Source organism: Sebastes umbrosus, chromosome 8 (assembly GCF_015220745.1).
Source record: "Sebastes umbrosus isolate fSebUmb1 chromosome 8, fSebUmb1.pri, whole genome shotgun sequence".
NCBI lineage: Eukaryota > Metazoa > Chordata > Actinopteri > Perciformes > Sebastidae > Sebastes > Sebastes umbrosus.
This window is the reverse complement of record NC_051276.1, coordinates 27,462,598-27,485,820: the sequence shown is the minus strand read 5'-3', so window position 1 is coordinate 27,485,820 and position 23,223 is coordinate 27,462,598. Positions and strand designations below refer to the sequence as shown.

At 41.8% G+C, this 23,223-nt stretch overlaps 1 protein-coding gene across 1 annotated transcript; it reads left to right on the top strand.

The window, feature by feature from the left end:
- Positions 1–1,398: 1,398 nt before the first annotated feature.
- Positions 1,399–22,030, top strand: scarf2 (scavenger receptor class F, member 2). Its single transcript, XM_037778088.1, has 11 exons — positions 1,399–2,343; positions 4,560–4,618; positions 4,704–4,805; positions 5,247–5,766; positions 6,549–6,767; positions 7,599–7,727; positions 8,019–8,122; positions 9,343–9,457; positions 9,798–9,895; positions 17,663–17,818; positions 18,941–22,030. The coding sequence occupies exons 1-11, from the start codon at positions 2,234–2,236 to the stop codon at positions 20,158–20,160; spliced, it is 2,832 nt and encodes a 943-aa protein (XP_037634016.1). The 5' UTR covers positions 1,399–2,233; the 3' UTR covers positions 20,161–22,030.
- The last annotated feature ends 1,193 nt before the right edge of the window (positions 22,031–23,223 follow it).

The window sequence follows — 23,223 nt, the reverse complement described above, 5'->3', positions numbered from 1 at the left end:
AGACATATCATGCTCATGTTCAGGTTCATATTTGTATTTTGGGTTTCTACAAGAACATGTTTACATGCTTTAATATTAAAAACACATTATTTTACTCATGCTGTCTGTCTGAATATACCTGTATTCACTCTCTGTCTGAAACGCTCCGTTTTAGTGCCCGTCTCTTTAAGCGTCCCTCCCTGAAAAAGCCCAGTCTGCTCTGATTGGCATGCGAGAAAAATATGGTGCACCTTTGCAAAGGTAGTTCTCAATCTGTGGGCGGTCTATTCTAATGAGCCTGCATGTGACATAGGAAGGGGAGACAAATCTGAATGGCTTGATGAATCACATGTTTTCTGCAGTCCACAAATACTGTTGTGTTATTTCACAGTTTGTGGCTTGGTAGGAACTCCAGATACCCAAACAGATGTGCACAAGCACTGGAAAAGTATGTTTTTCATGATATACCCCCTTTAAAGGGAGCACCCTTGCACCTATACGTCTTACACAACTTGATAATCATTTCAGAAAACTTTCTTACATGGAAAAATACCTCACCATGGGATTGGCCAATAGTCCGCCGCATAATTTGCCCTTACATGCTGGCCACATAAGCAACAAATGACTCTGAGTACTTTACCTTTCGGCGGACAAACAATCTCATGCTATCTATAACCCACAATTCACCTCTGGAACATGTTTGTCATGCATAACTCTGTGCACATGAATTACATAACTTAAAGTCCTTTTTTGACCATATGAATTGCAGTCAAAACACCAGAAACCATTCATTAATCTAATGTTAAGCCATTTATATAAAAAAAAAAAACTGTCAAATAATTTGGGCTCGTAGCAGTTTTCTGTTTTGATTTTGGCAGTGGGTTTAGTTGACAAATGGATAATTATGGATTATGCCAGTAATTAAAATACATTCATGTCATAATATTTTGTAGAGGATTAATGATACTTTATTTTGGTCCTAAACCCCTTCAAAGACCCCTGATGATCCACAATGGGATGTGCTCTTGTGAGAAAAACAAGCAGGCATTGTGCAGCCATTAGTGGAGAAAGGCATTGGACTGGATGTTATGATGCATCTGACTTAATGAATACAAAAAAAAAACATGAAAGCCTATTAATAAGAGACCTTGCACTTTGACTGCAGGAGGTGCCATATGCCACAATCACTTCGTTGGTGTTAACAGATGGGGGAGCTATTGTCTAACACAGTTATAACACTGCTGCCCCCTCCACCCACAACACACACACACACACACATAAAGGCACACACACACTCTCCCCATGCATCAATTAAAAAGCTACCTTAAATTAGTGCTTTTTTTAAAAGTAGAATACTGAAAATACAAATCACATCTTCAATTCTGTCTTTTAAAATTGAACGATTCACAGATGCGTAAAATGCGCAACTATTATTGATAAGAATGATAAATAGTGCCAATTTTCATCATACATTAGAACTATGTTTTTTTGTCCTAATTAACTTTTTATTTGTTAAAATAACAGACTTGGCAACCAGACATTGTTTTAAGCAATGCCATTGAAACAGACCCTGTTGCACACACACACACAGGCCTATGTAAATTTGGTGGCGCACGCATGGCGCACAAAGCCAAAGATAGAGTAACAAATCAGGAATTTCCCTCCTGCCACTCCTGAGAGCGCAAGAGAGGACAAAAGTTACGGATTAAGCTCTTCTCTTCCGAGAGGAAAAAAGCGAAAGGCAGCTAATTCGCTCTGCATTTCTTTTTTTGTCAAGACTATCATCATATATCCACACGTTTCCACGCGCGTAGAGAAAGAGCATTGTTTTGGAAAAAAGTTTTTTATTTCATCATGAGTCTGGACACACGGGCTTTGCATGATGAACTCTTTTAGCAACTTTTATGGAATAAAGTGCGCACTGCAGGAGAACAGAGTTTATCAAGAATACTGTGATTTGCAAGTTTTATGACTTATTTCCAGCTGCTCGGTTTTGGATAGCAGCAGTCGCTGGTCACTTTTCTTTGCTGCTGACTTTCTCGATGGCGTAGGTGGTTGCAAGAAGTTTTTTAATCACCTTTTTTTGGGGGGACAAGGATTTTGATCTTTACCAAGCAGATACATCTGGATTATTATGTGCGTAAAACCAAATCGGAGTGTTTAAAAAGCCAGTGAAAAAGCCACCATCATCACTTTCCGGAGAGGGGAAATGCGGAGTGGAAACGGCGTCTAGAAGGATGCTGCTGCTTCTACAATGGAAGTGAAGAACTCTTTTGCTGTTGTTGCGGTGGTTTGTCTGTTCTTTTGCTCCGGTTTCAGCCAAGAACTCAACCCCAAAGGCAGGAATGTATGCAAAGCACCTGGGTAAGCATCAAGAACATAATATAGGGTATTTATTCCACTGGTTGCGCGTTTAGAAGTTTTCCTTGTGACATTTTGTTCCTTGTTGCTTCAGGTTTTCTTTAAAATAGTCTTGGAATTGCACTAAATACATGTCATCTTATTCCTCAAGTAATTTCCAGTTGATTGGAACAATAACAGGGTTTTAAAACTGAGCATAAGACATCAATAACATTTTTTTTGCAGTGTTGGCCTCATGCACGAATAACGGTTTTCACTAAAGTGGAAAAAAAATCACTGTAAATCTTTAAAATCAACCACTGACTTTGTTCTCTAAACTTTTATTTTATATAAAGCATTCACATTAATACAGATATATTCGATATATTATTTCATTTCACTTTCTTTTCTACATATAACGTGTTCCCAGTCCGCTGTACAGCAGGAGGAGGAGGAGGAGTCCATTGAAGAAAGCAGCTATACAGATGTGTGCATCTGGAACAGGAGTGTTTTCATCGCTCTGTAGGGGGCGCTCTCATTAACCTTAACAGTATTCGTGGCATCGTTTGATAACACATAATGCACTTTTAAATTACACTTTTTTTGAGTGATAATGAAGGTTATAAAATATTTAAAGGGGAAACATGTTGGTTGATATTTCAAAATAAAGATACTTGAAAACTAATAGAATTATATTCTAGGAATCCACATATCTAGACAGCTCTCTCTTTCTCTCAAAAGTTAAAGCATCCAAAAAACATGTCCTGACCTCCTAGGATTACAGCTGAGCCTGTGGAATGATTCCAATGAACCCAAACCAAAGCTCCACAATTGCTGTCTGCAGCATCCAAACTTGTTGGATTGATGTCTAAGAAGAGTTTTGAAATTTTGGCAGCAAACGTAGTCCAGGGCTCGTTCTCCAACATGCCATAAAAGATGTGTGATAGGAAATCATGTGCTTGGTTTATTTTGTTTCTTGTAACGTCAAAGTTTTTGGAGCAAATCTGAAATATCTGAAAAGCCACACGCTGCATCTTTTCGTGCAGTCAGAATGAAATGTAAAGTAGTCAAGAGCTGCTATTCAAAAGCTGAAGTTGTGCTGTCAGGATCTCATAGCTTGTTCTTTGCTTCACAGGGCAACAAATCAGTCATTTACCACAAACATATAGCCCGTTTTAGTGCTTTGTGAAGTTTCCAGTGTGATATATAAATAGCACTGGCTTTCACTGCTCTACAAGTCTGACACTTTACCCTCCCTCCAGTATTCAACATTCATTGCAGTGAACTCTCCACTCACCACTCACTTATTTTTTTCCCCATTATGTTTCTCTCTGACTTGAATGCGATACTTTCAGCACCGATGCAGAAAAACGGCTTTTTGAATCAGTTAAAGAGCAGCTATTGAATTTCTCAGCAAAAGGTAGTTGATACGATATGATAACATTATATGTAATAATGAAAGGCAAACAGGAGTGCCGCTGTGCTTATTTTTACACCTAATTATTTTCTACACAACAGTGAATGCAATCTCTTTTTCTAGTGCTGACATGGATTGTGTCAAAAGGTCAACAAGGGTTAACGCCATACATGTCGAATTTGGAGCAGCACAGTTGGAAAAAAATGGACTCCAGTGTCATGTTATGTGCATAAAATGGTAAAAGGCTTATTTAGAAATCGTCTTCCTTCCGTAACAAGTGAAAGCACACAGAGTGTAGACCTGTGATCTCCACCACGCGCCTGTTTTGGCAGCATTAAAAAAACAGCGTTGCTCCCTGCTCATTGACTGAAAGCAAACTGCCATCTTCAAACACTTTGGGGGAAGCTGACGTGTTGCAGGGGCCCCACAGAGGTCACAGGCGTGGGAGGAAGAGGAGACGCATCCGTCCTTTCCTGACAGGCCTAAAACTTGGCTGCTAAAATATTGTCTCTGAATATCCACATTCCCCCCAAAAGGCTGAGGAAACCTAAAGAAAATGACACAGATTCAAGGGTTTAAGGGCTGGGAATGACCCATATTCAGATAATTATACAACCCTGTTCTAAACACATGCGTCATGTACAATGCCCCGCATACGTTCACAGGAGTTGGCATCAGCCACATCAATACGAAGTGTGAGATCAAAGAGGCAAGTGTTGGGTGTGGAAGCTGCCGCCTTTGATATGTGTTTGTTTCACTGTACTTTAGCCAGATTCTTCATCATTCCCCCCTCTCATTCTCAACCTCGTAACTTCTTTTCCAGATCACCGGGATCTGTGTGCTGCGGTGGATGGGGGCAGTTAGGGGATGAATGCCTGACACGTATGTACCACACAGACATCAAATATCAGCAGGGCTCCTTGTGCAGAACCAGTTGAATAATACGACCTGTTCTTGTTCACTCAAGCTCTCTGCGAAGGCAACTTCACCTGCAAGGAGAATGAGGTGTGTGTCAGGCCGAATGAATGTCGCTGTCGTCATGGATACTTTGGAGCTAGCTGTGACACCAGTAAGGGATTTCTTACATTTTTTATGAGCATTTCTACCTTTTGTCTCTTGTCTACAGAGGCCAAATGAATAGAACATATTTTACATGTTATATGCCAGTTTTCAGCTCTCATTAAAAATCAAAAACTACAGCACAAGTCGAAATCACTGCACTTTGATATCGTTAGACTTGGCTTTGGGGATGGCAATGTAGTTCTGTCTGTAGTTCATATAGCATAGCATATGTTGGTTTACATGCAAAACAAAGATAGTGACCATTGTAAACATTGTACCTGCAAAACATCAGCATGCCATTGTGATTATGTTGCAATGTCAGGGTTTAGCACCACTGATCCTCACAGAGCTTCTAGCTTGGTTGCAGACACTTACTCGTGTATAAAGATATTTGACAAGTCAGAATCATTTTTCCCATTCCCTAATGACTGCAATTATCTTTTAACAGAGTGCCCTGCCCAGTTCTGGGGCCCTGACTGCAAGGGGAAATGTAACTGTTACCCCAACGGCCAGTGCGATGACTTGACCGGCGAGTGCACCTGCAACCACAATCGTTGGGGCCCTTACTGCGAGAACGCTTGCTTATGCCAAAAGGGAAAATGCGACCAAGAGACGGGCAGATGCACATGTCACCCTGGCGTCTGGGGTCCCCAGTGCAACAACAACTGCTACTGCAGCATCAACTCTATCTGCGACTCAATGACGGGGCGATGCATGTGCAATCCCGGTTGGACGGGGAGGAACTGTGCAATCCAGTGCAACTGCAACAACTCACCGTGCGACCAGTTCACGGGGCGCTGCCAGTGTCGGGAGAGGCTGTGGGGCCCGCGGTGCGAACGCTACTGCCAGTGCATCCACGGCAAGTGCAACCAGGCGGACGGCTCGTGTACCTGCACGCCAGGGTACCGTGGGAAGTTCTGCAGGGAGCCGTGTCCTGCCGGGTTCTATGGTCAAAACTGCAGGAACAGGTGGGGAAAAAAATCTTGGCACAGAGTAAATGTACCGTATAAAACACACAGGAAACATGCAGTTTCACAGATGCCTAATGTTCAATTCCCTTGTCTGATCCATCTTATTGAGCAATTTTGTGGTTTTTATAGGAAATACAATTTGATATATGCTGCAGCTGATAACCCTTAAAATATTTGACCGTGTTACTTAATGGAGCAATAATAAAGCGAGATTTGGGAGTTGGTATTCCCATTATCCCATAATCATCAGCCAACATGTAAAAGCAATTCAGGTTAAGTGCTTTACCTTCCATGGACTGTGACATTCTCACACCATACAGTTACATACAGCTATAAACTAAAAAAGAACATGGTTAGAGTTCAATATGGTTTGTCTCCCTCTTTAAAGGAACAGTGCATAACATTTCGGAGATTAGCAGAAATGGAATATAATATTCATAACTATGTTTTCATTAGTGTATAATCACCTGAAACTAAGAGTTGTTGTGTTTTTGTCAGCTTAAAATGAGCCCTTCATATCTACATAGGGAGCAGGTTCTTTTCATGGAGTCCGCCATGTTTCTACAGTAGCCCAGAACGGACAAACCAAACACTGGCTCCAGAGAGAGCCAAATCCTACACACTGCATCTTTAAATGATCATTAAAGCACCAATTGAAAGCATACAAATACAGATACTTCCCATCAGGTTTCAGATCCTTAAACCGTTTTATCACCTTTAGACGACATATAAACATGATAAATGAGAGTTGTTTTTCTGTTTTCCTTGGCTGACCACAGGTGTGGACACTGCAAGGGCCAGCAGCCCTGTAAGGTGACAGAGGGTCGCTGCATCACCTGTGACAGGGGCTGGAATGGGACACGGTGTGACCAGCTCTGCTCCAAAGGCTTCTTTGGCGAAAATTGCCAGGAAGTGTGTCCCACCTGCAAAGACGGTCACCACTGCGACCCCATTCATGGCAAGTGCTCTCACTGTAACCCTGGCTGGATTGGGGACAGGTACGAAAACACACACGATACAATTTAGAAATGTGTAAAAGAAATATGAAAAAAATATTTTTGTTGTTCAGTCAGACTTCTTTTTCGTAGCACTTTAGCACTTTCAGAGTTAAAGAGGACCTGTTATGCTTTTGTGACACATGACGCTCAAGCACCGATGTGCGAGCGGCGAGCCAAAGGCCAATTCGCCTCTGATCTGGGGCTTTTGTCGGGGAGCTCCGAAAACTGTCGGGGAGAGAAAAAATCAGGGCTAAACAAAGGCATAACAAAGTCCAGTCCAAAAGGAGTTACTATCCCCCACAGAAACACTGATCCTAAACTGCCTGAAACACCTTGCTTGAAGTCCTGCCTTTTCTTCTGTAACATAGTGATGTCACTAAGTACCAAATTTGCATAATACCTGCCCAGCGGCTAGATTGTCACGCCCTCAAACAAAGCTAGTTAGAGCGGTGCTGGAGCGGAGTCCAAAGACTTTGATTAATTTGACCAATCACAACAGAGTAGGCCAGCTGACCAATCAGAGAAGACTGGGCTTTTCAGGAGGGGGGGGGCAGGAACTCAAACAGAGCGTTTCAGACAGAGGATGAAAAGAGGTGCTGTAGCACAGCCGGTATGAGAAAAATAAAGCGTTTTTTAAACATGTTCTAGTAGAAGCCCAAAATACAAGTATGAACCTGAAAATAATAGCATAATAGGTCCTCTTTAAAAAGAGTAGTAGTGCCTTTAACTAATAGCTACTGTACTATTTTCCATACTGTGATAATGTCTGTGACTCATACAGCTAAACTTGAAAAATGACTGTAATCATGACATTCCTCTTGTGTGCGATAGGTGCGAGGTGCGCTGCCCCAACGGCACATATGGGGAGAACTGCGAGAACAACTGCAGTCACTGTTTTAACGGCATCTGTCATGTTGTCACCGGAGAGTGCTTGTGTGACCCGGGATTTTATGGCACATAGTAAGTCTTGAGACACCTCACAAAAAAACTCATGTTTATACTTTATAATACACCGTGAAAATGGTTGATGGCTTTCTTATTACTTTTGTCAAACACTTCTTGGGAATTGAACAAATTGAACACGTGAAATAGAAAAGTTAAATTCCTACAAACTTCCATCAGAGGAAAAAATTTTGCCTGGAACAAAAAACCTGATCCCATTTATGCCTTTTCCCTTCTTCTGTGTCCTATTTCATGCATCTGTCACTTGGAATGAAAATTAAACAGATGTTGTTTTTGTCTGTACTCAAGCTGCAATATGACCTGTCAACCCGGCCAGTATGGAGTGAACTGCAACCAAACCTGCTCTTGCAATGACAAGAACTGTGATCCCGTGTCTGGCGCTTGCTATCTCCGTAAGCAAATCTTCTTTCTTTGAAGCACATGCTCTGTAGTTATGTTTTAAAGGGTTTTAAGTGAACAGCACTTGTCAGAAACTAGTGTTTTTCTAAATAATTCTTCTCAGACACAAACAGTTATTTCTTACTCGAACTGCACATACCAGAAAGACTTATAACCCTCTGAACTGTTTGTCCAAAGAGCCAGATGCCACTAGCGCTGCCTGTGTATTAAATGTCTAATAGTTGGCTGTACACACAGAGTAACAACAAACACGTCTATTCAGGTCAGTGTGTGTAGTGGGAGAGTTAACGTAGCGAGGCCTTGATAGCGTTTCCAGACCCAGACCGGTGTCCTTTTTATGGCTGTGTTTGTTGGCTAAGTTCCTGTCCAGCCAGAGAGAGAGAGAGAGAGAGAGAGAGAGAGGAAGGAAGAAGAAATAAAGAGGGAGAAAATATGAGAGAAAAAGAGTACTTGGAAGGGAGACAGCAAATGGAGGAAAAAGTGTTTGGAAAGAGGAGATCATTTGGAGGCAGGCGAGGAGAATATTGTTGTTTAGGACACAAAGGTAGGAGGGATCTTGGCAAGTGGACATCATCTTTATCCAGCTGTGAGCGCAGAGCAATGACAACACGCCACGCCCAGGCTGCCCAACAATCCATCTCCGCCTGATGTGATAGTATAAAGACCCGAGGGCCGCCGCTACTTACCCCTTAACTGATGGTTTGCCTCTCCTCTGGTGTCATCCGTCCTTGCGAGCGCCAAAAGGCCGTCCATGCTTACGCAATTACAGCACTTATTATCTTTGGGGTGTATCCCACTTGAAGGAGGGAGGGGTGTTGATAAATCATCGATGAGTTATGATGGGGGGGTGTGTGTAGTAAAGAGGGGAAGTTGCTTGCAGGAAATCAGCAATGAAAGCGCAAGTGGTCCCGCGTTGAGGGAGATAAGATTAATAGTGAAATCTTTAATTTCAGCCTGTTGCAATATTCCTCAGAGATGCTTCACGTCGAGCTCCATCTTTATTATCAAAGCTAACTATCACATTAATAAAGATTACATACAGTGAGCTAAGGCCTCTCCTTGTGTCATTTGCATTCACTTGCGCAGTAAATCATAATAATCTGCTATATGCCAAGGTCCTCCAGTGTTAGCGATGACAGAGAGAGAGATTTGTTGAAACTGGCACACTACGTTAATGTGGCACACCCATAATTCCCTGTGTCTCGTCTTTCAGAGCCCAACCAGCGGATGGGTGTGATCGCGGCTGGAACCCTGGTCTCCTTTTTGCTGATCGTCCTCCTCTCGCTGCTGTGCTGCTGCTGCCTGTGTCGACACAAAGACGACCACAAGTGAGTGACAGATAGGTGTCTTCACCTCTAACGGTCCGTGACGGGGGGCTCCTAGTATAGGAGGCTTGCCCTGGTTATGAAAATAGAGGAAAATGTTTTTCTTTCTACTCTCTCTCTCTCTCGCAGGTACCAGGTTGTTAAATGAATAAATGCATTTAAATAGTATTTTAAGTACTTTTTTATATATTGACATTACAGCGTGTGCAGCAATGTGAGCGGCCCCCGAGCCCTCAAAAGAGGCACGGGGCCAGGTTTAATATGCCTCTTTTTGAATGATTCATTTGGATTTCCATGGCGTCATCCCTTCTCAACCCTAACCGAGACAACTCTATACCAACAGCAAAAAAGCCAAGCGGATCCTGTGTGGACGATTCAGCCGAATCAGCACAAAACTTCCCCGTATTCCACTGAGGCGACAGAAACTGCCCAAAGTAGTCGGTAAGCCCCAAAACTCTTTTCTCATATCCCACCGCAGTGCTGCCAGGAGCTGCTGTGTTTCATGTAATCATCCTCTCTGGTGCTTGTACAACACAGTCTCACTCATAGCTTCATTAATACACAAATGATATTCAGATTTTGACATTGAGGTGTCAAATGATCTGAAAGCTCAGTGCTTTTATATGTCTTCCTCTTAACATCAGGGACAATGACAGCGATGAATGACATGAGTGAGCGTTTTCCTTCAGTGCTACCTTAGTCTTCCTCTTAGATGATGAATAGGGTTGAAAAGTGTATGGCGGCTGCCAGGCGAGTATGGGGTTTCATTTGAAAGGAATGCGCTGGTTTTAGAGTCCCTTATTATTCTTGGCACCCTCAAATGCCATGTGTTCATATTATTACAACCCTAAACTGGGCCTTTTTTTTTTTTCTTCCCATTTTCTTTACCCGTTTCCATCGTCTTCTTCCCCAAGTAAAATTTTTCTTGGGCTGAGGAGGAGGCTGTGTTATTAAAAGAAGGCCAGTGGTTGTCGGGGGGCCCCGGGTGGTGCTGAGTGACGCGCTATCAAAGGCCGCACTGTTTGGGTGGACGCTGTGGCTCTGCTGCTCCATGCGGAGGTCTCGTGGTCTGCGACAGATCTGTCTGTGACCCCAGTCTTTTTTTTTTTAAGTAGACAGAGGAGATATGATGATCTTTTAAACTCCACCACACACAGTTTAACATGGCTGCTTTTGTTTAGGATTCAAAAATGGGTTGAACAGTTTAAAGATACACACTTAGTTATCTGAATTTCTTTACAAATTCAAGTATTTGTATAAGCAGATAGCCGTCTAGTTGTGTTTACATTCATATATTTTTATGCACATGTTGAAGTATCACAATAGAAAAGCTGTATGGAAACAGCAAAATTCAATAAAACTTCCTCAGTTGTGAAAAAAATAGTTTTTACGCTCGATTGAGGTGTTTTTTTTCCTTTTTCGAAAAACAGTAAATGCAGTAATTGGGTTATTGAAACCATAGACTGTATATAAGAAGTGGACATAGTCGCCATGACGTCACCCATTGGTTTATGGACTGCCGTTTTGAAGCCTTGAGTTTGGCATTTTGGCTGTTGCCATCTTGGTTGTTTTGCAACCGGAAGGGACACAAGAGGGCGGAGCTAAGTTCAAGCGTATGCTGAATAAGACATTTTTAGGCGACCAAAAAGGTTATAATTAACTTTCATGAACTGAAAACACAATGTGAATGGGTTAAAGTTCTACGTCATAAACACGGAAACTCCCAGACCAGACAACGCCGTGGTAGCGATCTGTCAATCACAAGGTAGCCACGCCCTAAAGCATCCCCTGCTTTATGGTCTATTTGACTCTAAATGGGACCATAATTTACTAAATGAACATCATGCTGTATTAAAGAAGACTTGAAACTAGCGATTGAGACCATAAACTCATGTTTACAATTTTTACTGAGGTAATAAATCAAGTGAGAAGTAGGGTAATTTTCTCATAGACTTCTATACAATCAGACTTCTTTTTGCAACCAGAGGAGTCGCCCCCTGCTGGCTGTTAGAAATAATGCAAGTTTAAGGCACTTCAGCATTGGCTTCACTTTTCAGACCCAGAGGTTGCCACCTTATTGAAACGCCTTTGCTGTATAAGTTCTGACGTAGCAAACATTTACGGCGTCTTACTGGATATTCCCATAATGTGTGAATGCTTGTCTTTGTCTCCGACAACATGAAACATGGCCAATACTAGCTGACATGGAAAAATAATTAAAACTTGCCCAATTTAAACAAAATAAAGACCTCTCTCCATTTTTCTCTTGTAGCTGGTTAGATGGCCAAGACTACGGTTTCCAATTTGCAACCTTTACTTCTTCTATTCTGTTTACTGGTAGATTACAGTCACGCGTAGCCTATAGCGCCAATTTCTGGCCAAACTATGCTATACCCGAGTTTATTCACTCCAAACCAGTTGATTAAAACATGCCTAATTCACATTTCTTTTAAACATTTGCAACATTTCAAAAGTTTGCTGAAGTAGTTTTGCTTTTGCTGAATTGACTTAAATTTGCTTGACAATTGAATGAAAACACGGCTACTGCGACAATACATGCAGCTGCAGGGTAAATGTATTTTCATTTCCTGCATATCAGAACAGCAATATTTCTTTGCACTTCACAAACTTCTATATATTCAATATTTTCAAGACATATATTGGAGCCCATTTGTATTAATTATGCAAATGTTTCTATTTATAATTGAAGTAGGAGATTAATAATGTTTAGCTAACAACATTGATAGAATATAGAGGTGACATTTGCAGTAGTGCTAAAACAATTAGTCAACTAATGAATTAGTCCGCTGACAGAAAGTTAATGCACAACAATTTTCCTAATCGATTTATTGTTAAAAGTCATTCATCAAAAAAACAAAAACATTCTTTGGCTCCAGCTTGTCAAATTGGCTGCTTTTGCCCGTTTGTCATTGTGAATCTTTGGACTGTTGGTCTGACAAAACAAGCCATGGGAGTCGGCTCTGGGAATCTTTCTCGATTTTCTGACATTTATAGTTTCAATGATTGATTGTTTGAAAAAATATATATGTATTCACAGCGGTGTTGCACAGCAGTTTCCCAACTATGCTTCAACTTAAGCATCATTATGAAACACTGTAACTTGGTTCTTTAAAAGTGCTCTACTGAAGTCAGTGATGACCTGTTTTTTTCTCCATGTCGGAGCAGCATGTGCCTCCTCAGCTATTCAGCAGATTCTTTGTGATAGAATCTGTCTTTATTATGCCTCGGTCAAAATACAACACTTGGACAGAGATGCCTTTGTCATCACAGTGGTGGACATTAATACGCTTGTTTATGAAGAGCTTAACCATGTGAAGCAATGTGCCGGAGGCATAAAAAAGCAACGTCATCTTAACCAAATGCCTTTTTTAAACAAATAATCTATTTCACATCTTTACAAAAGACACTTTGATGTGTTTACACTGTAAGCAAAGCAGCCAGGTCTAGCCATGACGTATGAATGACACGGCAATTTGTAAGGTTGAGGCAGATGGCCGCCCACCCAGAGCCGGGTTCTGCCCAAGGTTTCTACCCGTTAAAGGGGAGTTTTTTCTTGCTACTGTTGCATAAGAATGCATGCTCATGGGGGCTCTTTTGTTGGGTCTCTAGATTATAGAGTACGATCTAGACCTGCTCCATGAAAAGCGTCTTGAGATAACTTCTGTTATGATTTGACGCTATATAAAAATATATTGAAGTGAATTGAAAGTCATTTTGTGTGCAATAACAATGCCTTTGTTGCTTTTGGCGGTGTCATGTGTACACCATGTAGTCTGTACTGACTACAATGTTAATGCATCAATGTGAATATGCTGCGCTCAGAGCTAGTGACGTAGAATCAAAAGTGAGAAAGACTGCTTATGGTGGATGGGTCCAATAAACACAGGACTTTCAACCAGGAGTGTTGTCGCAAAGTGTTGAGTTATTTTGATGTTACGTTAGCAACTGTTTCACGATAATTGTGTGGCGTTAAATGACACGCAAACTTCACAACTTTAACCCCGTGGCGTGAAATGACGTGCGAAAATCCTGAAATGCGTCATCATGACGCGCGGAATGTCTTTAAAATGTCTTGCTATTTATACGCCTTCCCATGAGATCAGTCTGAGTAAAGACAGAAACATATTTTATTTTACAATCAAGATTCCTACATGCCCAGACAACAAATAAGGCTACCATGTACCATAAGAACAGACCTCAATACCCATTACAACTAGTATGCGTCTCTCTTGTCCTTCCTGGTTTGTCCTATCCAAATGTTTGCTCCTCTGCTTTCTGTTGGGCTACCCACAGAAGCGTGGTCTGCCAACATTTAGAAACTCAAACTCTGACTGGGGCTACACAGTCCTGCGCACACACACATTCCAGAGGGGGCCCAATGGGGCTGGAAACAGGAAGTGGTCAAATTTACCCCAGCCCGTGTCAGAACTGTGATTTATCCACACCAGGGTCAGTGGCAACAGATGTGGCAAGACAAAATGAAAAAGGAACGGGGGGGGGAAGACAACATTTGCTCCTCCGTTAGCATAGTTAGCCTCAGAGAAATAGCAATGTGAGCACACTGTCACCTACTCGCCTCTTGGCAAAACTAAAGCTGTTTGCTTGTAGTTTTGGCATTCCATTCTAAGCATATTTACTCCACGCCCAACAGATTCACGTCTGTCCGGCATTCCTTGCATCCTCTGTGTCCAAATGCTTCCCCACGGATGAGGGCTGAGAGCAGCGCCACCTGCTTTTTTCATCGTCATTTTTCCTGGGAAAGTTGGCTGGGATTGCAAAATGTGTTTGTAGCAACACTCAACTTTACATCCATGCAGTTGTGAACTGCCTAAAGAAAACGTTATCCCACCCTGAAGTCGCTCTTGAGTGCATTAAATAAGATGTAAGAAATGGGAAATGGGCAGCTTGAGATTTAGGAATATTAGTAAATAAATGTGATCAGTGATTGGTTAATAGGCTCTGAATTGGCCATGTTAGATGCTACATAAGAAGTGGACGTAGTCACCGTGACGTCACCCATTGCTTTGTGGACTACGGTTTTGAAGCCTTGAGTTCTGCATTTTGGCCATCGCCATCTTTGCAACTATAACTATCTATTTGACTCTAAATGGGACCATCATTTACTAAATGAACATCATGCTGTATTGAAGAAGACTTGAAACTAGTGATTGAGACCATAAAGTCATGTTTACAATGTTTACTGAGGTAATAAATCAAGTGAGACGTAGGCTCATTTTCTCATAGACTTCTATACAATCAGATTTATTTTTGCAACCAGAGGAGTCGCCCCCTGCTGGCTGTTAGAAAGAATGCAAGTTTAAGGCACTTCTGCATTGACTTCACTTGACCCAGAGGTTGCACACTGGTTAGATGCCACTCAGTTTACTCTATCTGTTTTAGATTTTGTAGACAGTCCTGTAACCCTGACACAGGCTATTTCAGGCTGAAACATATTGTTTCTTTTTTATTATTGGCAAGTAAAATCCCCATTCTATGCCCAGATTCCCACAGCTGGACCAGGCATTTGAACTAGCAACCTTCTAGCCTTTCGACTACCTCTGGTCTGTCAACGCAATCCCCCCACTGAGCAACTGTGGTGGCGGAGCTGTGCAGCTGGGATGTGTCAATAATGCCCTGTTGTGCGTTGGCCTCCATGTATGGAGGGATCACAGTGGCGTCCAGTCTGCAGAACAATCTGCCCCACTACACCCGCAGTCTGGAGGGAGCAGCTTTTCAAGGGCAGCAGTTGTTCATTGCATGCAAGTAATGTCGCAAAATACCCATGTGTTAGCTTGTTGACTGACTTAACTGAAGTCTTTGCATAGGTTAGCTGCTCTACATTCCTCAGTCAGAGTCTCTGCCTATCGGCCTGCTGCTGCTGCACAGTAAAGACCCTGCACACAAACAGGAGTGGAGACAGAAAACACACCCTGTCTTGTTCATTTATTTATTCCTCTCATTGAATTTGGGAAAAAATATTATTTTGTCATCCACACCTCTGGATAAATTGCTGGGTTCTGTATATTATTATTAATCTACCACATCCACACAAAGTTGATTTCTTTGTTTAAAGTTAATCCGATCAGAATAGTAGTGCCGTGTAAGACCTTTGTAGCCACAACAGTCCAACATTAACTACACATGTAGAGAGAGCAGGGTGGCATTATTCTCATAAACAGGATATCCTTATATAATCACATAAATGGGTGCCCTTGGATGGAAGTCCCCTCTACTTTCATATCATAACGCTTGTTATTTTTGGTCTTTTTCCCGCCCTTTTACACACATCTGTACTTGCTTATTGTAGACATGTTGCACCTGTGTTGATGTTAGCAACACAAAGGCATTAGACTCCCAAACTCTGACATGTAGGTCAGAGGTTTAGATGACTTTGTTTGGATAAATGTAAGAAAAGCTATGATTCTAGTTAGCAATACAGATTCACAAATGAGTTTTAGCATGTCAGCAAGACATTTAAACAGATCTGAGGTGAGTTCAAATCTATAATTTTGGAAACTACATAAAAGCAAACCAGGGTCCTTGATATTACTTTGTACAAACATGTCAGTACACAAAAATGAAATCTGTGGCACACACACACGCTCACCCCTGTGAGCCAGTTCTGATTTGAACCATGACTAAATCTGGTTGTTGTTTGAAAAAAAGAAAATGTTGAAGGCACAACAGAGAGTCACATGGTGCGAGGCAGACAGATAGACACAGGAAACATGAGCATAAACATCAGACCGGGTTAAGATGAAAAATAAACCAGACATGTTTAGTTTACACATTATGGTGAGAGGAAGCTCTAAACAGATCATCTGTATAAAGTTGTATGTATTTGAATGTTATTAAGATGAAGATTTTCTTGTTTTGTAGCATTTTAAAGCAGTGAGAATGTAAACAAAGCTGTGTGAAATAGGCTCCCCATGCTCTAAAATTACAGATGAAGTACAGAGTAAACGCAAATGTAAATACAGTAAATTCCTCTGTAAGTGCTTCTACAAGTCACAAAGTCTGCAAAAATCCATCTATAGATCACTTAAAGTAGCTCATCTTTTTAGTTACAGTCAAACAACAACAGCTAGGGAGCTCAGATTTGCTCCTGGCCAGGGTCCTGGTACAATTAGGGGATTTCTTCCACCTAGGGTTTATCGGAGGTCTAAACAATTGGATGGCCCCATGTGTCATCGGGCATGTAAACAGGAGCATCTGATGTGGTTGGTCACGTCGAGTTAACGCCCGGGACGGTTTAAGCCAAGACTCACGCTAGATGGGAAGATCAGCCACAACTGTCCCTCAGAAACCACAGCTGTCCTGAAAACTGAAGGGTCAGCAGAAAGCTGCAGTGAAGGGGAGGAAGGAAGACGATGATTTAGAGAGGGAGAGGGAGACGGTGAGAGAGGAACATGACTTGACCTACATATTGTTAAGGGAAAGGATTCTGTGGAAGATGACGAAAGAAGCCATTTGCTTCACACCCTATTACTAGGAAAGACCAGAAAAAAAGATGGCATGACATCAGCATCACAACAGTTTTACTTAGGGTCAATACTTTACTGATATATCCAATATTATACCGTACATTGCTTTATACATTTTAAAAGAATATTTCACATCTCGTTTTTGCTTTATTTTCACTTACATCTCATTGAATTAGAATGTATGATTTAGCATCTCATAGACTGAGACCATATCAAATAAATAATAGCTCACATACTCCTCAATAATTCATCCGTTCATCAATGAATGAATTATTTAGTTGTTTGGGTCAAACAGAAGCTGCAGACCCACCAAAAACAACGCCGGCAGCCTTGGGTTGCTTGAGAATTTCTGTCTCGTCCGACGGTCAGAATGCTGTTTCTTGTTTGTCTTTTAACCTGTGAATAATAAAACTCTGGGGGAAACCTGAATCACTTCAGCTTTTGACAACACAATATAAAAACAGCTTATGCATAAAAATGTCTTCATTCGCCTCCAAAAAGCCATAACGTTGGAGCCTTTGTTAACTCAAATTCAAATCCAATAAAAAAAAAAAAAAAGATTCCGCAGACTCACTTAAACCAACACTTTCTCCATCTCTGCAGCAGTTGTGAGAGTGAGTGAGAACAGACTGTTGTTCTTGTAACACGGTACAATACCCTCTGGCTGACCTTTTTGGCTTCTGCGTTTGTTTTCTGTTCTCAGTAGCCCACCACGACCCAGAGAACACCTTCAACTGCAGCTTCATCGAGCCCCCCTCGGTGGCCGAGCAGCCCTCCCCCTCCTCCTGGTCGTCCCAGGAGTCCTTCTCTTCCTTTGAGAGCGGAGACGAGGGGCCAGTTTACTGTGTGCCCCATGAAGGTGAGTCATCGTCAGAATAAATAAACAGTTTAGCTATCTGGAATGACGCACGCAAATCCCTAATTTGTCTTTGGCATATAGGGGCCTTCGCTCATCCACACATATGCTGATAGGCGCAGGTTTCTGAAGAAGTTAAGATCCCCAGTGTGACCGTTGAGTGACTCACCCACTTGTGTAAATCTCATTAGGGAGATAGTTTCTTTATCATATGCCATCTAGGCCCAGGTTTTGCTTCGAGAACGAGGAGAGTATAAACAGGAAATGGAATGGTCAAGTCAGCACATGGCACGAATCCAAACAGTGACTAACTCCTTGAAGTCTGATGGAAAACACCCGTTCCATCAGTTTCTATTCTGGAAGTCTGACGGTGCAAGGTTTTGTTTTGGGGGATTTTTGTGTGTGCTGAGTGATTGATTAGTGTTTAGTGCTCTCCTAGTTCTCATTCTTATCGTGAATGGTTCAAGGGCTTTGAAACAATTGATTTTGAGTAAAAAGCCTCGGGCAAAATAATTGCCGTATCACAAAATGGTTTTGAATTAGAGTCGCGCCGATAGAATCTGTTGCATTGGAGCCACTCCAGTCTCAAGTATGTGTATACAAATTAGCAAATGAAGTGGTACAAATATCAGTCTTTAAATAACATTAGTGCTTATCTGGTGGGAAGAAAAGAAAATGTCTCCTTCAGGTGAAAACAATGAATTGCTGCTATTTGTGAAGGTCACAGATAAAACACATTGTTTACAAGTTTCAGAAGATTCTTCTATACTTCTTCTATGATAAGTTACATAATCTCACTTTAATTGAGAATGTGTATGGATATTTCAATGATCTTATCTGTTTATTACATTATTTATATTAGTTTAAATTAAAATGTATTTTAAAGATTTGGCTCCAGGAGAGGCTCTTAAGGAGACAGGCATTAAAACAGAGCGTTTCCGACAGAGGTTGATTACAGGTACATTCAGACAGACAGCATGATAAAAATAATGTGTTCTTTAAACATTAAAGCATGTAAACATGTTCTATTAGAAACCCAAAATGCAAATATGAATCTGAACATGATATCTCCCCTTTAATTTGACCCCTTTGACTAATACCTGTTGATCTTCTAATGATCCACAGAATCTGTGAACGAGAGCAAAGAGAAGCGCAGCCCCAGCCCAGCAGCAGAGAAGCCAGAAGTAGTTGCTAATGAGGATGATGCAGGGGAGTACACCTCCCTGAAAGACACCAGTGTCACAAAACCAGAAGGCAGCGAGCAGCCCCTGCTCAAGTCCTCCGACAGCGAAGGCTCCACCAGTGGCTCCGAGTCCACTACTGCGGCCCTCTACGCTCGCATCGCCCGCCTCTCCAAGCAGTCCAAGGAGGACGATGGGGATCGCACTCCTACACCAGAGGTTAAGCGCAATGGAAAGCCACCGCCTTCACCTGGCAGGCCCAAACCACGGCCACCAGACCCGTCCACTAAGCCCAAAGTATCGTGGATACACGGAAATACTACAGGGCAGCCAGAGCAACAGGGGCCCGGGGGAATGAAGGCACTCGCAGTGCCGAAGGAGAAAAAGAGGAGCTCCAGCGATGGCTCAGCCAAGAGCGAGGAGCGGCAGAAAATGAAGGAGAGGAGTCGTGAGCAACAGAAGAAGCAAGAGGTCAAGGAGGCAGACGCCAATGGCTCCCCCAGCAAACACAAACCTCTGCGAGGTAAGAAGTCTGGGGACGAGCACAGCAGCCCCAGTCACATGGAGCACATCAATGGCGTGGTTCAGAATGCCCTCAAGAAGATAAGTAACTTCCACAGCTCCTCGTCTGAGAAGAAGAGCGCTGACAGTCCAAAGGAGACCCCCAAGGAGCCACCCAAGAGCCCCAAGGTCATCCACCCTCACATGAACTCTGAGGCTGCCACGCTCCTAGCTGCTCAGCTCAAGGAGAAAACCCAAAGCATCAACAGGAACGAGGGGACGGGTCTGACGAAGACCAACGGTCTCTCCACACCCAAGGGAAACCGGGAGAAGCCAACACCTCCGCAGAAAGCCAAGAGGACCCCCTCCAGTGGATTGAGCAGCCAGCAGGGCTCCACCAAGCCCCTGCTGCCCACCTCGAGCAGCCTCCAGAAGATGGTGGCACCCGTCGCCACCGACCTCGGGACCCCTGAAGCCAAGAGCCCGGAGAAGCAGGACTTGAACGGCTCAAGGGCAGGGGACCCGATGTTGGATGCTACACCAAAGAAGACTCCCATAAAAAAGCCGCCCAGGAAGAAAGGCAAGGAAGGTACTTTGGATACGTCGGAAACTAAAACACCCCAGCAAAAGACAGCCATTATGCCCCCACAGGTAGTGAAATAAGTGTTTTTTTAAAGACAAAAGGCCAAAGTTTGTGATGGATTTCAAAGAGACTAAAATGGATTTGTTTGAACCACATAGTTTTTCAATCAAGGAATTTTAACATTTTCTGTGTGAGTGTGCTGCGACTCCAGGACCAGTCAAGAGTGAGAAATGCTTTAAAATGGAGGGCGCGGTTGAGTCGTATTGGTGAGTTGTATTATACAGTAATGACCTCTATACACCAGTGTATTTCATTTCAAGAATCCCTTTTTTTTGTGTAACGACTATGTATCAAGCTCACACCACAACCTGTGGCTAAGCCGGACACAACTGTGAGAACAGTGGTGCACAGACATAATCCCTAGTTCATTCATCTCTATTCCTCTGCAGTATGTCCACCACTATATTTATATATGGATTGCTTTTGAGGTTGCATTACTGTAAGTTGCATTGCAGGTGTCGGAAAAATAGCTAGTTTTTATGTACGCTCTCCAAAAGGTACTAAGGGTACTAAAAATAACAAGAAAATTAGATCCTCTGAGGATCCCAAGCTATTTTGTTTGTTTTGTTTGTGGACCAACATGCATAGATACAGTTCTATACCTTAAAGAGGACCTATTATGCTTTTGTGCTTTTCCTTTTCTTTTAGTATTACATATTTCTTTGTGCATATAAAAGTTCTGCAAAGTTACAAAGCCCGAAGTCCATGCCAAAGAGTTACTCTCCCCCACAGAAACAATGCTCCTGAACTGCCTGAAACGCCTTGTTTGAAATCCCGCCTTTTCTTCCGTTACGTGGTGATGTCACAAAGTAACACATTTTTATAATACCTGCCTAGCGGCTAGTTTGGCACGCCCTCAAACAAAGCTAGTTAGAGGGGAGCTGGAACGGAGTTCGAAGAGTTTGTTCGGTTGACCAATTACAACAGTGGGCCAGCTGACCTATCAGTGGTCCAGCTGACCTATCAGAGCAGACTGAGCTTTTCGGGAGGGGAGGCAAGTGCTCAAACAGAGCGTTTCCGACAGAGGGTGAAAAGACATGCTGCAGCACAGCCAGTATGAGTAAAATAAAGCATTTTTTTGAATATTAAAGCATGTAAACATGTTCTAGGAGAAACCCGAACTACAAGTATGTACATAAAAATAAGCATAATAGGTCCTCTTTAAGCCACCCTCCTCATTCTTTATGTCTAGGCTATTCTTTGCAGATGACGGTCTACTTAATTATTGTCAATTTGGAGCAAGACTTTTTTATTGGAGAACTTCTATAGCAAAGAAAGCACCTTTTTTATTTCACTCCTCTATTTTGCTCGGCGGCATGTTTAAGGTTGATACACCACATTATAAGGAACACAAAATCTGACACCCCAGAGTACACAAGTTACGCTACATTTAGGGCTTAATTGTCCTCTGTGCCTGTGAGTCACCTTTAATTCCTCACTGAGCTTTAGCGTTGGTCTCAAGGCTCTTCCCTACAGAAATGTTACACTTTTGGATTTAAAGTCTTAGCTCTCTTTTGTCCGACTCTGTCAGACATGGTTTGTCGAAAACCCAAACAAGCTCTTTGATCTTTCTGCAAAAAGGGCTGCTTTAAACCTCTTTCATACTTCGGCTAACACCAAATCACCAGAATGTGCTCTTACTGTACGTTTTATTCAGTCAGCTAAACCACTAAACCAAAAATGAAACCCCAAGCTATTCTATGGCCTCACTTTATGTCATGCTTATAAATCACTTTAAACTCACTTATTTTCCCTGTAATACATCAACATCTGCAATTTCCCTATGCCGTGTTTAAGAATAACATACTGCATAGCCCCGTAAATCAGATGCAATAAATAGTTTTGTTAAGGTAATGACTGTTGGTAGGATTCTCTACAGATCTGACTAAGGAGACTAAGTTTATGCCATCGGGGTATTGTGTGGAAAAAACTTGTGTCAAGGATGTTTTGTGCCTTAAGGATCATATTATCTTAAGCTAGTAGAGTCATGCTGAACTAACAGGGTGCTTTAATTTCATTTGTTTAGGCTAAATGGTACCGTGCCTCGAGTGTTAAGATGTGCCTCAACTGTGGATCAGTTTAAGCAAAAGAAGCCGTGTTTGCCTAAATGTTGTTGCCAACTTTTATTTCAAGTGTTGATCCTAAAAGAAATAAACCAAAAAGGGTGGTGGGGTGGGATACTTAAACTGGAGGGAAAAAAAGCTTTTTATTGGTGGATAGCTATTTTGAAAGTAGCATTGAAAACATGAGCTATGAACAATGGATGATGTATGTTAACGTGCCATTGGTATGTGCTGAAGAATATGTTACGTTCACACAGCTAATTTGAAAAAAAAATGTCTGTTTTATGTGTTTTTATCAAGGTACAACTCATTTCTTTGGTTATTTTTTCAACTCGTATACATTGTGTACTTTTTATTATCTTTGTAAGCTGTGCTTATATGACCTTTTTTAGTTCTTCTGTTTTCCTCGGTGTCAATGAACTGGCTTTCATGTTGTATTTGCTTTTTTTTTGATACGTTGCTTATTTTGAGCTCTGAAGCGAACCTACAGTATGAGTACTTTCCATCTTGTAAAGTTTACATTGGCTTTGTAATTGTTCTCTGTTGATGTTATTGTTTGTGTAACACTTAACTGCATGACGCAGAGTGTAATTATATGGCATTAATAGTTGCACCGGAAATCTGTAACCTTCTTGCTCCGTCCAGTTGTTATTATTGCCTCCCATAAAGACAAGATTAACTCATTCAGAAAGGATTGTACAATACTACTATGATACCACTGTTGAAACAATTGCATATACTTAAAACCATAACATTGTGTAATTATGAAGTGGCAATTTCTTTTTTTTTCTTCTTTTTTTTTACCTGACTGGCCCGTGCCTGTTTTTATAGGCGTACAGTGCATTTTTGTAAAGAAGGGCCTGAAAAGCTGCAAAAACCGTTACCAACTGTAAGGTATTTTTTGTCTTTTGTGGTTTGTTTTTTAGAAACTTTGATTTCCATTTGTGTATGGTCATTAAATTGGTGTTTCCTCATTTACTTCTTTGGAATAAAAAAGCAATACATGTAGCTCTAGTCAAA